At 49.3% G+C, this 15,905-nt stretch overlaps 1 protein-coding gene across 2 annotated transcripts in view; it reads left to right on the top strand.

Annotated features, from left to right (window-relative positions):
- Positions 1–15,624, top strand: part of NACC2 (NACC family member 2) — a 48,737-nt gene extending 33,113 nt beyond the window's left edge. For both annotated transcript variants that reach the window (XM_079323874.1, XM_079323875.1), the window contains exons 2-6: positions 2,102–3,025; positions 10,705–10,872; positions 13,392–13,497; positions 13,742–13,839; positions 14,867–15,624. In XM_079323874.1, the coding sequence (XP_079180000.1) occupies positions 2,164–3,025; positions 10,705–10,872; positions 13,392–13,497; positions 13,742–13,839; positions 14,867–15,366 (1,734 nt within the window). In that variant the 5' untranslated portion in view covers positions 2,102–2,163 and the 3' untranslated portion in view covers positions 15,367–15,624. The remainder of the gene's footprint in view (positions 1–2,101; positions 3,026–10,704; positions 10,873–13,391; positions 13,498–13,741; positions 13,840–14,866) is intronic.
- The last annotated feature ends 281 nt before the right edge of the window (positions 15,625–15,905 follow it).

Genomic DNA, 15,905 nt, shown 5'->3' with positions numbered 1-15,905 from the left:
TACAGGAGGATGCTGGGGGGATACTGGGGGGATACAGGGGATGTTGGGGGTACAGGAGGATGCTGGGGGGATGCTGAAGGGATGCAGGGGATGCTGGGGGTACAGGAGGATGCTGAGGGGATGCAGGGCATGCTCACCACCCCCAGCTCGGTGCCTTCCCCTGGCCGCAGGAGTTAACCAGCAGCAGTGCCAGCTCTGCAGACTGTTTGGAATAGTTTAAATGCTTTGACACTCTGGATGTACTAGATGGCAGGGGAGGCAGTTTACAGCGTAATTCATATGCAAAACTGCACTATAAATTTAAAACCTGTCTCAGTTGCCGTGGCACCACTAAGCATTTCATCAGCATACAGTACAGTATTTCTGCCATCTTTGTTTGCATTGCAGTGACTCATCAAAAGTCTGTCTTGTACCAACACTGAGAGCATTCCTCTGGCACTGATATTTCTCTGTTTTTAAAGCTTCGGTTTGAAACTGGCATTTACTTCAGGTCCCTAATCAAAGGGCTCTATTCATTGCAGAGAGCAGCCTGAATGTTAATCTGCATCCGGCCTATTCATTTAGATGCTGTGCGCTGCCGGGGAGATTTGACTTGGTAAAAGCTTGAGCTCCAGCAGATACAAACCCAGGGCTTGATACTATATTTTATTTCCCCCCTCCCCTGAGCACTGGGGGGACAGGAGCCCCTCGGCAGCAGGAGCTGCTCAAGGTACGTTCGCTCCCGGCCAGGCGAAGGCACCGCGAACTTCCTCGCTTGGAAGAATTTTTTTTTTTTTTTAACCATGCAGATACAATTAAATTGGCTCCGAGTGTGTTCCCTTTTCTTCCTGTTACCCCGTGGCCTTGCAGATAGGACTTTTTTTTTTCTTCTTCTTTTTTTTTTTTCCCCTCGGCAATGGGAACAGAGCAGCTCTTTGTGGGTTATTATTTTCTTTCCAGAGATTTTTTTTTTTTTAATCTTTCTCAGATAAACTTCTAATTTTTTTTTTCCTTTTTGGAAAAAAAAAAAATCGTTCTTCTGAGCTTTCAGTATTAGTTAAACGTAGTTTTTCTTCAGTAGTATTAAAGGCAGACAGGATTTTAAATCTCCTGGACTCTTTGGGGAGGGAGCAGGGGGGGTCTGGGCTCGGTGAATCCGCAGTGATTTGCTCTGCTGGAGTTTCAGCGCTCAGCCTGCACCAGCGCTACCTGCTCCTGCTTTTGCTCAGCTCCCTTCCAACGCCTGCCTCTGGGTTTTTTTTGGGAGGTGGAAGCAGGAATTCTGCCCGTGGCCAAAAAGGTACAGCTGGCCCTGGAGAGAGGGATGCAAAGCTGGAGCCTCCAGGCTGGGGTGGCTCGCAGGGTCCTGGCTGGGGGGCACAGGGCTGGGGGCTCCTCCTGCCCCGGGGGCTGGGCTGGGGCTCCCCCTGCCCCGCCGGGATCTGGGGGAGGAAAAGCAGAAGACAACTTGGTAGGCGGCTCGCTGCGGCAGGCACGTTGGTTTGTTTTATTGGGGCTCAAATATCTGGCTTAATTTGGAGATAAGCCTCGTTTTGTTGGAGGATAAATCTGTTGAGAAGGGGTTTAACTGTTGAAATGCTCCCTCTTTCTGGTGCAAATGGGAAGATTGCTTTTCAAAGTGCTTTTTCCTGGGAGCTCTCGCTCCGGCAGAATCCTGTATTTATTTCGGGCAGAATGGCACATTGTTTTATAAATATCTTTTCTGTAGTTTCAACATAGCTGCTGGTTGTTGTGTTTCTTATATAATGCTACCGAGATCTGTCTGACTGCCTTTCGTTTGCTTTACTGTTCTCTCCCATTATCGTTCAGATTTTCCTGCATAAAGTAAAAACCCCCGGGGGAATAAATCAGTGGTGCTTATTTAAACAGACCACAACTTGAAGGGAAGTACTTGCATTTTTGGAATATCCCTTGCCATCCACCAATGCCTCTCGAAACCATCGATAAGTAATTTTTACGAGCGATCGCTTTTCCGTGTTGGCTCTCAGAGCTCGGCTCGGAGCCTTTGATGTCGGGTGAGGTGGGTTCCTGTGCTCCTGCCCGCCCTGCTGAACTGTCTAAAAACCTTGTTCCTCTCTCCCCTGCCTTCTCCGTTTTTCAGATGTGCCCTACTTTGGATATTCCTGCATTGAATGTCTGAGGAGCTCCAGCCGACCCTGAGCCATGTCGCAGATGTTGCACATAGAGATTCCCAACTTCGGGAACACCGTTCTGGGCTGCCTGAACGAGCAGCGGCTGCTGGGGCTGTACTGCGATGTCTCCATCGTGGTGAAGGGCCAAGCCTTCAAGGCTCACCGGGCAGTGCTGGCCGCCAGCAGCCTCTACTTCCGAGACTTGTTCAGCGGGAACAGCAAAAACGCCTTTGAGCTGCCGGGGACCGTCCCCCCTGCTTGCTTCCAGCAGATCCTGTCCTTCTGCTACACGGGCAAGCTGACCATGGCAGCCAGCGAGCAGCTGGTGGTGATGTACACGGCGGGCTTCCTGCAGATCCAGCACATCGTGGAGAAAGGCACGGACTTGATGTTCAAGGTCAGCTCCCCGCACTGTGACTCTCAGACCACCATGATCGAAGACCCCAGCTCGGAGCCTCAGAGCCCCTGCAACCAGCTGCAGTCGGCCTCCGCTCCTTACGTCATGTCGCCCTCCATGCCCATCCCGCTGCTGACGCGGGTCAAGCACGAGAACCTGGAGCTGCAGGCGCTGCCGGCGCTGCCCGGGAAGCGGCCGCTGGAGCCGGGGCCGCGGGACGGGCCGGGCGGCGCCGGCGGCTCCGGCGCGGCGCCCCTGAAGCTGTCGCGCGTCTCCTACTACGGCGTGCCCGGGCTGGCCACGCTGCTGCCCGGCGTGCAGCAGGTGCAGTACCCGCAGGGAGAGCGCACCAGCCCCGGCGCCAGCAGCATCCCCACCACCGACAGCCCCACCTCCTACCACAACGAGGAGGATGAGGAGGATGATGAAGCGTACGACACCATGGTGGAGGAGCAGTACGGGCAGATGTACATCAAGTCGTCGGGAGGGTATTCTGGTAATGGGTGTCTCTCTGCTTGGGTGTGCTGCTCCCTCTTAGGGGTCTCATTCAGCCATTGTGGGTGGTTTTGGGGTGTTGGTTGGGGTTTCGTTGTTGGTGTGGTGTTGGTTGCCAGGTCCCCCCGTGCCATCCCTCTGTATCGCCCACCAGGGATGGTGATCATGATCCATCAGCTCAGCCCTTTGCTGGCAGCTTCACCAAGGAGCTTGGTGTTGCATGAGCCCTGTGGGGTGACATCCATCCCCAGGTGGTGGCTGAGCTCACCTGCCTTGGGTCATCCCTGGCAGCACCAGCCCTTTGGCCCAGGGCGAGGTGGTCACTTGGGGAGTTGTCTTCTGTCTTGGCTTTTTAGAGTAAAAGTTCTCAAAAAAGTGGTGAAGCCGTGATATTTGGAGGAAGAGAGAAGAACATGAACTAAATGATTTTTATAGAACTTAATCAGGAATACCTGCAGGACTTTTCTCCCCACTGCCTGAAGTGCCCCTTTCTCCTTTGCCAGCCTTGTCCCACACATCACTGTCAGAAAAGGAAAAGCAGTTTGGGGGCTTGATGTTCTTTTATTACCCTATTAGAAACACAGTGCCCAGAACTAAGTAAAATCCCTCTCCTGCCCTTCCAGAATTTGGGATGTACAAATTCCCTGATGGGCCTCAGACAGAGGAGACAGCTTCACTTTGGTGGTGCTTGCCTGGGAGCTGCTGCTGCTGCCCCAAGGTGGGCACAGGGACACCAGAGATCCTTTCCCTCCCACTTCCTTGGACACACAGCCCCTTTCCCTGGGCACCTTGCAGGGCTCAGACTCTGCTGAGGAGCCAGGACAGGTGGGTGCAGACCCAGGGCTCAGTTCCAGAGGGGAGATGCCCCCTGAGTGCTGTCCTGTGTGCATCCCGTGTGGAAGCAGCTCCCAGCACCCCCACAGATGGAGCTGGCAGTGTCCCACATGGAAGCTCAGCCTTGCAGTGGCCTCCCCATGGGAGCTGCAGGTGTTTGTGGCAGCAGCTTTGATCCTCAGGAGCTCCCCAGGGAGGGACATCTTCCCTCTGGCTGCATGCAGCATCCCCTCTCTGGGAGCTGCTTCCCCTGTTCTGCCTCCTGGAGCTGCTGCACTAATGTTGCAAATATTTTAACTTTGGTTCATTGATGAGCTTTCCTCAAAGCCATTTGATTTTAGTCTTTACCTAGGAACAAGATTTGGCAAATAGGGCAATTTTTGTTACATAAAGCCAGGGTTTTTTAGTACTGAGAATGGGCTCACCTCCACTCACTGTCCCATCCCATCCCATCCCAGAACAGCTCAGCATCCTCGTGGCACATTTCCCTGTCAAACAGTGAGTAGATAAGTAGCATTTTCCAGGCTTTTTTCCACCAAGCCATATGAAAAAGGGGGAAAACATAGCAAAGTTGCTGTTTTAATATTTGAAATATTTACTAGGAAAAGGGGACAAGCAGTTCCAAGAAATGAACCTCAAAGGCCTGAGCTGCTCTCCCTGCTCTGCTTCAGGTGCCAGTGGTTGGGATGGGGCAGGAGAGGAGTGGGATCAGGGATGGGACAGGGTCAGGGTCTCCTCCATGGCTGCTGTTAGTCAGACTGAGCAGGAACTGTGCTGTCACCCTCTTGTTTTGGGTTTATTTTGCCTTTCCCCTCTGTAGAGCCTGTGGTGAGTAGTGTGGGTTTGCCCTCAGTGTTATTCTCAGAGCAGTGGGATGATGCCCTTGGACTGTGTTTTCCATCCCTGTCACAGGGCCAGTTCCTGCAGAAACAGAACAAAACCAGTTCAGAAGGAAAGGACAGGACCAGCCCCAGGATGGTGCAGGCAGCAGCTCTGAGCCTGTCCCTAATCCTTGTCAGGCAGGAGCCATCCCAGTTGGAAAGGTGAAAATCCAAGCAGCTTTCTCAGGTGGCACTGGAGGTGCTGCAGCCCTTTTTGCCAGAGCTGAGCATCCCACAGCCAAGTTTTCCTGCTTGTTTTCTGTAGGGAGAACCAGGTGGTGATGCTGAGGCCATGCAGAGAAGAGGCAGGTTGTAAAGCTCTAAATATCCCACATTTCTGCTGGAAATTCTTCTTCCTCACCTGCACCTTTCAAGGGAGTTTCCTGTTTGAAATAAGTCAGCTAGAGGTATCAGTCTTCCTGGAAAAGAGAGCATGCAAAAAAAGAGATTACAAAAAGTAAAACCTAAGCTGTTCCATTATGGTTTGGGCTTGCAGAGCTAACTGTGTTTTAATTACTCAGGATAAACTGTACCCTCTCAAAAGGTGCAGAATAATGAAACTGTAAGATGGAAGAGAGAAGGCAGCTAATCCTGCTCCTGGCATGGAGATCTCCACAGCCTCACAAAGGCCTGGGGGAGGGGGGAGCCCTTTAAAATAGGCATTGCCAAGGTTTCCAAGAGCCCTATTTGTGAAAACAAAAACAAAGCCAAAGAGGAGCAGAGCGGGCGAAGCTCTGAATTTCAGAGAGGGTTGATGGAGTTTTTTTTTTCCCCTTCTTTTTCTCTGCCTTTTTCCCCATCTGAAGTGGTGCTGGTGAGGGTGTGGTGGGACTCTGGTGGCTGGAGCTCTTCACCTGCCTTCAGCATCACCCACCACCCTTGGAGGAGTCACCAACCCTCTTCTTGCCCCAAGGCTGAGGGTTTTTTAATTTATTTTCTTCACCCCTTTTGTAGTCAGATCCATTCTGAATCTCCATAGTTGGATCAGAGCCTCGTCTCCAAATCATAGGATCCTTAAGTTTGGAAAAAGCCTCCAAGATCAAACTTTGACCAGGAGCACTGAGTCCCACATCCAGTCATTCCTTGGGCACCTCCAGCACTCCCTGGGTAGCTCTTTCCAATGCCTGAACACCTTTTCCATTGAGAAATTCCTCCTGATGTCCAACCTGAACCTTCTCTGGCACAGCCTGATGCAGTTTCCCCTTGGAGGAAACCTGGGAGAAGAATCTGGTGCCACCTGCAGTGGTGACACTGGTGCCAGGGACCAGGCGAGCGTTGGACCTGCAAAAGGAGCAGCAGGATGAGGCCAGGGTTAAACAGGAGGCTCAGAATGAGGTGTTGGCAGACAGAGCTGCCAGAGGGGGGGTGGAAAAGCTGCCTCAGTTTCCCCCCAGGCTGGCAGCACTGCGGTAAAATGGCTCCTCACTCCTTAACTAGGTCTGGTTGTGGAGAACATGTGGGCCTGGAGGACACGAGCAAGACTTAATGAGGTTTCCAGCATCTGATCTGAGGAATGCACAACTCCAGAAAAAAAATATTAAACAAAAGCAAAGTATTTTTATCCCTGTTAATTACAGCGTCGTGGGCCTGAGCTGAAGTGGGATTCAGCAGGACTTGCAGATGCTCGGCGCTTTTCTGCACTGAGCCACGTTCTTGTCAGTCAGCTCTCTGCTGAGCAGATGCAGTTAATTTAATTTTGACAGGCACCACTGAAGTTATGCGAGGGTCCATCCTCCTCCCCTGCTCCTGCTGCACCCGTTTGCAGGGAAAAGGGAAAAATCTTTATGCAGCAAATGGCTGGGATGTAAAAACTGGACTTGGAAAGTTATGAAATCCTGAACTGACAAGAGCACACTTCATTAAAAATTCATCTAAAATAGCCATTATAGAATAGTTGTGGTAATTAGCTGAGAGAATAGTTTTCTCTGCTGGCCTCTGATTCCTGACAGTAAGGAAAGAGGGCAGGGAACAGCCCAGAATCCCAAATGCTGCAGCCAGTGCAGCCCAGGCTGCAGCGACGTCAGTCATGGCTGTGACAGAGCTGAGTGCAGCTGGCTGGGACTGCAGGGACAGGGACATCATCCTGCAAGGTGCCACCCACCTGGGGTGGCCAGGCTGTGCTCAGGGAGGATGCTCAGCAGCAGAGAGCTGGTGGGTTTTTAGGAAATGAAGCTGGTGGAGCTGCTGGTTGTCTTTTTGCAGAGAGATTCCAACCCCTGGGAAGTGCTGAAAGCCAGGCTGTGTGTCTTTAATCCAAGGTGAGGATTGCTCACAGATTTGATGCTCTTGGAGGTCTTTTCCAGCCTGAGAGGCTGTGTGCTGAGCCCCACACTGGGGGCACTCAGCCTCTGGCCTTTTTTGGCATTAAACTTCCAGCCCCGTTTTCCTCACTCTGAACCACAGATGTTTAATTTTAGGCTGGCAGATGTTTCACTCCTGGCTGAGATCTGAGGAGAAGGCAAGATAGGGGTATTTATAAACCAGTAATATTTTTCCTATACTAATTCCAGATTACCTCCCTGTATAAATAGGTCACAAATCAAATGGCTACATTGCAGCACGTTGGTATAAATGTACTATTTGGGAAATGTAAACTCTCCCCTTTGGGACTCTGTGATGGATCCATCCCATGGTGCTTACGTGTGTCCTCTGCTGCAGGTTTACATCTGCTGCAGATGCTGGGTGATGCAGAGGCTGTGGAGGGAAGATATTTTTGGGGTGGTCCCATTGCCAGTGGAAAATAGGAGATGGGAGAGAAATGTTAAAGTATTGCTGTTTGAAAAGAGATTTCTGGCTGTGTAGGGAGCAGGGGAGAGCAGGTGGAGATGGGTTTTCAAACCTTTTCTTCAAGGCTTGAGATGTGTGGTTGCTTCTCTGTAAACACCAATTTTTGGGTGAGGCTCCATCACTCTGATCTTTCTGTATCTCCAAATCCCATTCCTAAACCAGAGACAGTTTGTTTCTTGCCCACAGGAGAGCCTTGATGTTTATGTGCAGTTTGGAGAGCCCAGACTGGTGGGAGTTGGGGGTTCACAGCTCATTTTGAAGCCCTGCTGTTTGGATTGTCAGGATTGAGGAGATCACTGAGTGCTGGGGCCAGGTGTGTGTCCAGCTATTCCCAGGCACTCACCTGAGCAGCCCAGCCCCAGCAAATCTGGCCCCAAATGCCTCAGGTGGGACAGGCAGAAATCCCAATGTCACCACACCATCATGGGCTCAGCACTAAGGTGCTGTAAGGGACCTCTGGAGGGGACAGTTTTAGGAATAAGGACCATTGAGTTAGTTTGAGGCTGTTTCTTCAGCCAAAAAAAATCCAGGAAAATGAGTATTTCCCATCCTGCACCACCTGCAGCATCCAGCTAAGTTTGGGATAAAAGCTTATATCCAAAGAAATAAAATATTCCAGTGTTTGGCTGGCAGCTCTCTCTGTAATGATTTCCTGCCCCTCTCTGCTGACTGGGAGCTCATTCCTTGTTCAGGAACAAATCTGTATTTAACAATACTTCCCATTGTTTGCCCTTGCATTCAAAGGGAAGGAGCTGCTGCCCTCTGAAGATACAAATTAATTAGAAGGGAATACTCTCCTGTTCTCTGGAGCAGAAAGGCCAAACACAGTGGCTCTCTTTGGAAACATGGGACCAAAGTGGCTCTTATGTCCTGCTCCTTTACATAACTGATTGCTATCTGCTCAGCTGAGGTGCTACTGAAAGCCCCAAACCTCTTTTTGTTTGGTGTTGGTGATTTTGTGGTAATGCTGGAAGGGAAACAGAATCCCCCAAAATGGTTCATGGTCATGTTTAATAAGAGATTTATAGACAATGAGCCAGCAGGGAAGATCTAACCAAGATCCAGCAGTGAATTGAGTTGTACTTGGTCTTTTTAGATGAATTTTAGTTTGGTTTATGAAAAATTCGATTTCACTGGAAGGAATAGAAACTTCTCCATGTCTTCTTGTGTAGAAAATTAAATGTCTTCAGAATCAAAGAATTTCTTGAAGCCAGGACTGTCCTCAACCTGCTGTTCTTTCAGGAAAGAGGTTTGATACCAAATCCTTCCAAATTTCTTCAGGGAGGGAGAATGAATGCAAAAAAAGAGAAATACCTGGAGGTCTCTAATCTCAGATCAATGCAGAATTCTGCTTCCCTTCAACAGCTCCACTGGTTTTGGGGTTCTGATGGATTCTGTTGGTGCTTTTGACCTGAGTTATTGGTTAAAGTAAAAATGAAATATTCAAAATTCAATGTTAATAACCTGGGCAGAGCCCTTTGCTGGGGTGGGATTGTGTAGGTCATGCACACAGCTCCTAGGGGGTGTGTATTAATTTTACCTCTGAGTAAAATTTGGCCTCTGGGAGATGACTGAGGTGTCATTTCCTCCCCTGGAGCTGCCCTGGTGGAGCTAAAAGACCAGGGAAGGACAGCAGAGCAGGGCTGGCTCCTCTATACTCACTGTCCCTCTGCTTTTGGTTTCCTTAAGCTGGAAAATATCAATATTTAATTTGCTATGGTTTGTTTAGCACTCTTTGAAAGCCTCCAAACAGAGCTGGTGTTTGAGATTCTCCTCACTGGGAGTTGACCCCATCTCCAGTGGGATCTTGGAGCTGAATGTTTGGGAATATTCCAGCTGGGAATGGCAGTGACACAGATTTTACACAGATAATGTGGCTGTGATGGCACAAAAAAGTTTAAAAACACCCTGTGAGTTGTTCTGCTGCTGTTGGGTCCTGTCTCCCTGAGCAGGGACCATCACTCTGGTATTCCAGAATCCCTGCAGGAGCTCCTCAGGGGCAGGGGGAGCTGTGAGGGTGGGGATGATCAGAGGCTGCCATAGGATGCCACAGCCCAGCACAGCATCACGGGCATGTCCTACTTAGAACACTGCTCCCTTTGTCCCTGAGCCATCACCCTGGGTTACTGCAGCAACAAGTCTGCAAAACTTGTTATTTTATCTGCAGAGAGGAAAAGTGGCCCCCAGAACTGCAGGATAATCACAGGAAAAGGCACCTCTGGAGCAGGAGGTGTTTGGAGTTCAGAAATGCTCCTTGCTGGGGGTTCTGCCTCTCTCAGGGCTCACAGATACTCAAGCACAGAGCTGGGTTTGGGTTTGTACATGGCACTTGCTATGTTATCCAACAGTTTTGGGGAAGAAAGATGGGTCATGGTAGAGCTGGGCTGCAGATCCTGCCCTGGAGCTGTTCCCACCATGTCCTGGAGTTGATGTGCATGGTCAGCCCTCGTTGCTGTCCAAAATTGTCATTTTAATCTGGTGGTCTTGGACTGTAAATGTGATTTAGAAACCAATCCTCTGTGTGCCCACAATCCCCAGATTTGCAGGTGCTGGCAGGCCAGCCCAGTATTTCCAGCTTTTCCATGTTCCTGGGCAGTGCTGGGCTCTGGAGATGGGGCATTGGGGCGAGTTGGGAAAATCTGCTGGTTTGGTATTGAAGCTACATTTAATAACATTTTTTGCCTTGTTGGTGGGGGCTGCTCTTGTTACTGAGAGGAAAATCTGGCCTGCAGAAGGCAGAGGAAGAGGAGGTGGGCTGGAGGTGACTGGTGGGGCTCTCAGGAGAGGCTCTGGTGACCTTCCTCAGAGCAGAGGTGTCTGGAGGGTCTGGATTTTGACTTCAGCAGGAAAAACCATCAAGTAATGATGGAACTGCTGCAGGTGCTCATCAAACTGGGGCAATTTCCTGCCTGTTTGGGGCACTTGCAGAGCAGTGCCAGCAGTGCAGAGCTGTCCATTTCCACAAATGATTAACTCAGGAGAAGTTAAAGCATAATTAGATTCTAAGAATCCCTCTTGCAGAACCTGAGACAGCCGCAGAGGGGCAGCCCCATGTCTAGGGGACAGGGGGAATATTTCTGCATGAAAAAATCAAAACCTGACCTTCTACCAACATCCTGCCTGCACAATAAACTATCCTAAAAGCCATTTTAACAGTTTTCCCTTTCCAATGTTGCAGTTGCCCAGGAGAAGGCAGAGCAGATCCCTCTGGAGAACCGCTCGTGCGTGCTGATCCGCCGCGACCTGGTGGCTCTGCCTGCCAGCCTCATCAGCCAGATTGGCTATCGCTGCCACCCAAAGCTCTACTCAGAGGGGGACCCCGGGGAGAAACTCGAGCTTGTTGCAGGTAATTTTCTGTAGAAAACCTTCAGAGTGCTGCTGGTTCCATTCTGGAGTTGTGTTCTCCATCGTGCATTTCGTGTGCCCTTGGTGCGTCTTTCTGGATTATTCATCGCCGATCTTTTTTTTTTTTTTTTTTTTTGAAAAGTTCCTTTAATTTGCTGATGGAAAAATGTGTCATTAACAGGATTTATTCAATTGAATTAATTTAGCATTTTAATTGAATTCTGCAGCTTGTGTTCTTCCTGCTCGGTGTGGCTGCAGCGAGTGTGTTTTCGTTTAGAATCGCAGATCTAAAAACCCAACAACCCCCCCAAAAAATTACCACATGATAAGATTTACAAAGCAAAGAAGATAGAATTTGTGTCAGTGAAGAAGCTTTGAAAAACCTGTAAAAGTTTCTTTGTAAATTTACTAAGTGGTCAAACACTGCAGCAAGAGGAGAAGGAATTGGGTTTGATCCTTTCTCCTGTCTTTATTCTCATTCTGGGGGGAATTTACAATATTTGGAGAATTTACTCTTTCTCTATAAAAGATTTCTGGCCAGTGTGAGGTGGAAAATGGTGCTGTTTAGACAGTGTAGACCTGGATGAAGAGTGAAATCAGTTGGCTGTGCCAGCCCAGGCACCCCCAACACTGCACAGAAAGTGTTTAACTGGAGTGAGCAGGTCAAATTCCAGGGGAAATAATCATAATATAATAATTCTGCCTTTAAAAGTTCTCCCCAGCTTTCCTTTGCAGTGGCCTGGCTGGGGGTCTTTCCCTTGGATGTGGCTGTGTGGGGATGACTGGGCAGGACATCCCAGACCTGCCCCCAGGTTTGGAGGTTGAATTAATCCCTGCAAAGCCCTTGGTGCAAAAAGGATGTGTGGCAGCACAGTCCATCCAAATCAGTTCTTCCCTTCCAGTCATTTCTCTCTTGGTGAAGTGATTTCATTCCCAGTCTGTAGAAGGAGTCAGGATTTCAGAAGATGCCCACAAAGGTTTGCAGCTGATGGAGGATGGGACTTTGATGGAAGGCAAAGCACAGAGTACAACCACAAGTATTTATTTTTTATCTGGAATATTCATTTTGTACCCATTTCCATTTAATGTGAGACTTCTTAAAACCATCAAGTGGTGCAGGTTATTTTCACAGTGAGAGCTGCAAATTGGCTTGAGGCAACTCTGCTTGATTTACATTTTTCAATCTGGAAAAAAAGTAGATTAATATCACTAACTGATAGTGGCTGCCTGGTTATTTTTCATTTATTAGAGTGAAGTTCCCCTCAGTGGTGGCTGGTGTTCACTCTGATGCTTTATCTCTTAAAATACAAAATAAACCCCCCTAATTCCTGTCTCAGTCCTAGAGGGGGGGCTTGATCCTGCTGTGAAAGTTTTCCTCAGCTCTCCAAGTGGGAGTGTTTTCCTTTTGTTTCTGGTTTTTCATGCCACAATTGATTCAGCAAATTTGAGCAGCCCTCTCTGAAAAAGGGTCTTTAACAAGGTTTGCAGTCACCACAGCACATCTGAGGGAGGGACTGAGGCTGTTACTCAAAAGAAACCAAAAAAAAACCTCATTAGATGGAAGAGAATGCAAGAAAATTCCTGGTGAGATGTGGCAGGGCTCAGATCCAGAGTGGTGCTGGACCCTGGGGCTGGGTGAGTGGCCTGGGGGTGCCTCTGGTGCCAGGAGAGGTGCAGAGGCTTCATCCAGAAGGTCAGGGACAATCATCTTCCCTGGAAATCCAGGAGGAGATATTGCTTCTCCAGCAGATGTTTTTATATCTTGAGAACAGAGTGTGTTCTGGATCCAACTATGACCCATTATTTAATCTTAATTAAAAGCAAATACCAAAACCTTCTCATGTAACAGAATGCTTGAAAAATAGGATAAGCTCTCCAGGAGTGGTTTGGTCTGTGAGCAGAGTAAAAAGGTTTGATATAAAACCTGCTGTAAAGCACTGCCAGACCTCTGGATGTGTCCAGCTGCTTTGCAGAGGGTTCCTTTTTCTTCCAGAAAACATCCTTAAAGGCAGCCTGTTCAAAGAAGTGCATTAGGAGGAAAATTCCCTGCTCACCAGAGGTATCAAGAGGTGGTGGAAGCAGTTAGATCTGTACCCAAGTACCTCTTTCTGTGCTAGATGGGTTCTTTTTCTTTCATTTCCAGCTCTGAGTTCTACAGTCTTGCACTGGGGGAAAAAAAAAAAAAAAAAGACAAAGCCAAATGGATTGAGGTTTTCTCACTTCAGAAAGAATAAACAATCTGATCTGTACGTGTAAAATCACAGTGTAAACCTTGCACTGTGTGCACTGGTGAGAAAATAAGAATCCTTTCATTTGATTCCCATAGACTTCCTGTCTGTACAGATAAAATTAGGAGTTGTTGTTGCCTGGGACTTGCCAAGCCCCAAGGACCTGTCAGGATTTTCCAGAAATCCTTGTTGCAGCAGGTGCAGAGCAGGTTCCCAGCAGCAAGGAGGAGCTGGGGGTGGCTCAGGGGCGTGTCAAGGGTTAATTTTGGGTTGTCCCTCTCCACCCTTGCAGGCTCAGGTGTTTACATCACCCGGGGGCAGCTGATGAATTGCCATTTGTGTGCTGGTGTCAAACACAAGGTGCTGCTCAGACGTCTCCTGGCCACCTTCTTCGATCGGTACGTGTGTGCTGCTGCTCCTTCCAGAGCATCCATCCCCTCACCCCAGGGCTGACCTGGGCCTCCCCTGCTTCACCCTCTGCATCTTCTTAATGATGCTTGAAAGCTTCATTCCATCTCCATGCACATTTCTAATTCCTCACCTTGAGATCTCAGTGGTGTCTCCAGCAGAGGTTGGAGGGAGGAGGGCAGGGCTGGCCCTGCTCCCTCTCCAAGAATCTCTCTCCCTTTTCCTTCCCCACAGGAACACACTTGCCAACAGCTGTGGAACTGGAATCAGGTCCTCCACCAGTGATCCCAGCAGGAAGCCCTTGGACAGCAGAGTCCTTAATGCAGTCAAATGTAAGGAGAGGGATGTTCTGCTGCGTTGTGTGGTAATGGTGGAATTGGGTTGTGGAAAAATCAGTTTATCTTTTAGTTTGCATTGTTTTTGGATTGCCCAGAGAAGCTGTGGGTGGGATCTGCTCTCCATCAGCCAATTCCCACCCAGTCAGGTGTGCAGACCTGGAGTGTTTTGGGACAGGAGATGCTGGAGAGGGCTGGAGGAAACCCTGAGGGGTGCAGAAAATCTGTTTGCCATGGGCTTCATGTGCTTTGGAAATCACTGTGTTCTCTCACCCTGGCTGAATTCTGAGGAGTAAACCTTTGTGTAAATATTACTGTGCTAGAAAACAAAACTCTTAGCAAATTTTTAAATTTAGTTTTTAAGATTTGGAAGAGAAATCTTTCTCCTCCCTAATTGTTGAATCCAGGGGGCTTCCAGCTTCCCTGGGAGATCTGGGGAACAGGGATAAGAAGGCAGATGTTCAATAATGTGCCAGGATATAGGATGGGTTCTGCTGCCTGGGTTTCACCCTGTGCAGGAGCTTTAGCTGACATTTATTCACCGTGGCAGTTCCTTGGATGCTGCTCTGTAACATCAGGTGCTTGGCTCCTGCAGAGGAGCAGCACACGAGGGACTGCAGGGCTCCTGCAGCTCCCAGCTCCTGCTGGGTGCCTCTGGGGTGGCACCAGGAGAGGGACAGGAGGGGACAATCCTTTGGGCAACCCCTCAGCTCTGACATTTCCTGCAGTGCTCTGGGTTTAGAGTGCTGCTCTGGCATCTTTTCTGTGTCCCCACCCGCTGTGGTTTTGGTCTCCCTTCTTCATTCCCACTCCCTCTGCCACCTGGGCAGAATCCAGCTATGACCCATTATTTAATCTTAATTAAGAGCAAATATAAATATAAAATACCATGTAGCAGAACGCTTGAAAAACGGGATAAGCCCTCCAGGAGCTCGTACCTTCTGCTTTTATCCCATCTCCATTTGGAGGAGCCCAGGTGCTCTGAACCCCTTTCGTGAGCCCCGTTCCCTCGCTGTCTTTGCAGTGTACTGCCAGAACTTCGCCCCGAGCTTTAAGGAGAGCGAGATGAACGTGATCGCGGCCGACATGTGCACCAACGCGCGGCGCGTCCGCAAGCGCTGGCTGCCCAAGATCAAATCCATGCTGCCCGAGGGCATGGAGATGTACCGCAGCGTCATGGGCTCCTCCACAAACACTGTCCCCCTGGAGCCCGAATTCCCGCCCGCCGCCGCCCAGGTCTTCGAGCAGCGCGTCTACGCCGAGAGGAGGAGCGAGGCGGGGACCATCGTAGCCTTGAGAACTAACACGGTGAACGTGGAGCTGAGCAACGGGTCCAGCCAGCCCTTCGAGCCGGGCGAGGACGCCGAGGGCGCCGGCTCCGTCATCCAGGAGGCGGCTGCCGCCGATGCGCTGCCGCCGGAATCCCAAAGCACTCCCCAGCCTTTCGAGCAAGGCTCGGGCTCCTCCAGCCGGCCCGAAACCCCCGCCAGAAGACAGGATGGTACTTACGGAGGGACTTTATAAAAGAGAGCAAACGTTTCGTCACCTATAAGGGATCTGTAATACTAAAGCTGCTTGCATGCGTTACTAATACAAAACAAAACAAACAAAAAAAAAAAAATGTGATCAAGCCACTTACCTACTGAACTGCTACTGTTGCCTGAAAAAAATGTGATTTTTATTCTGCTTGTATTTAAAATTTATGAAGGAAATAATCGCATTCGTTATACTGTAAACGACTAGGTCTGTGGCGACCTACTTAAAAAAATATTGGGCTCCTTTTTTGATATTCCTGAGGTTAGTCTATAAGATTGTAGCTTTTTCTTTTTTTTTTTTTTTTCCTTCCTTTTTTTTTTTTTTTTTTTTTTTTTTTTTTTTTCTTTGTTTCTTTGTTTTAAGAAGGGGAGGAGAAAAGCTAGCCACCCCCCCACCCACCACCACCCCGTCATCACCCCATCCATCACTCAGCTCAGAAGTAAAGCCATGGTTAACCTTGTCCTCTAAGGAGAGTTTTGTCACTGAACAGGAAAGCAAGGTGTGTTGGGGTGCAGGTGCTGTGACTG

This window comes from Erithacus rubecula (genome assembly GCF_903797595.1).
Source record: "Erithacus rubecula genome assembly, chromosome: 21".
Classification (NCBI taxonomy): domain Eukaryota; kingdom Metazoa; phylum Chordata; class Aves; order Passeriformes; family Muscicapidae; genus Erithacus; species Erithacus rubecula.
Note: the sequence above shows the minus strand (reverse complement) of the source record. Positions and strands in the feature narration are given on the sequence as shown.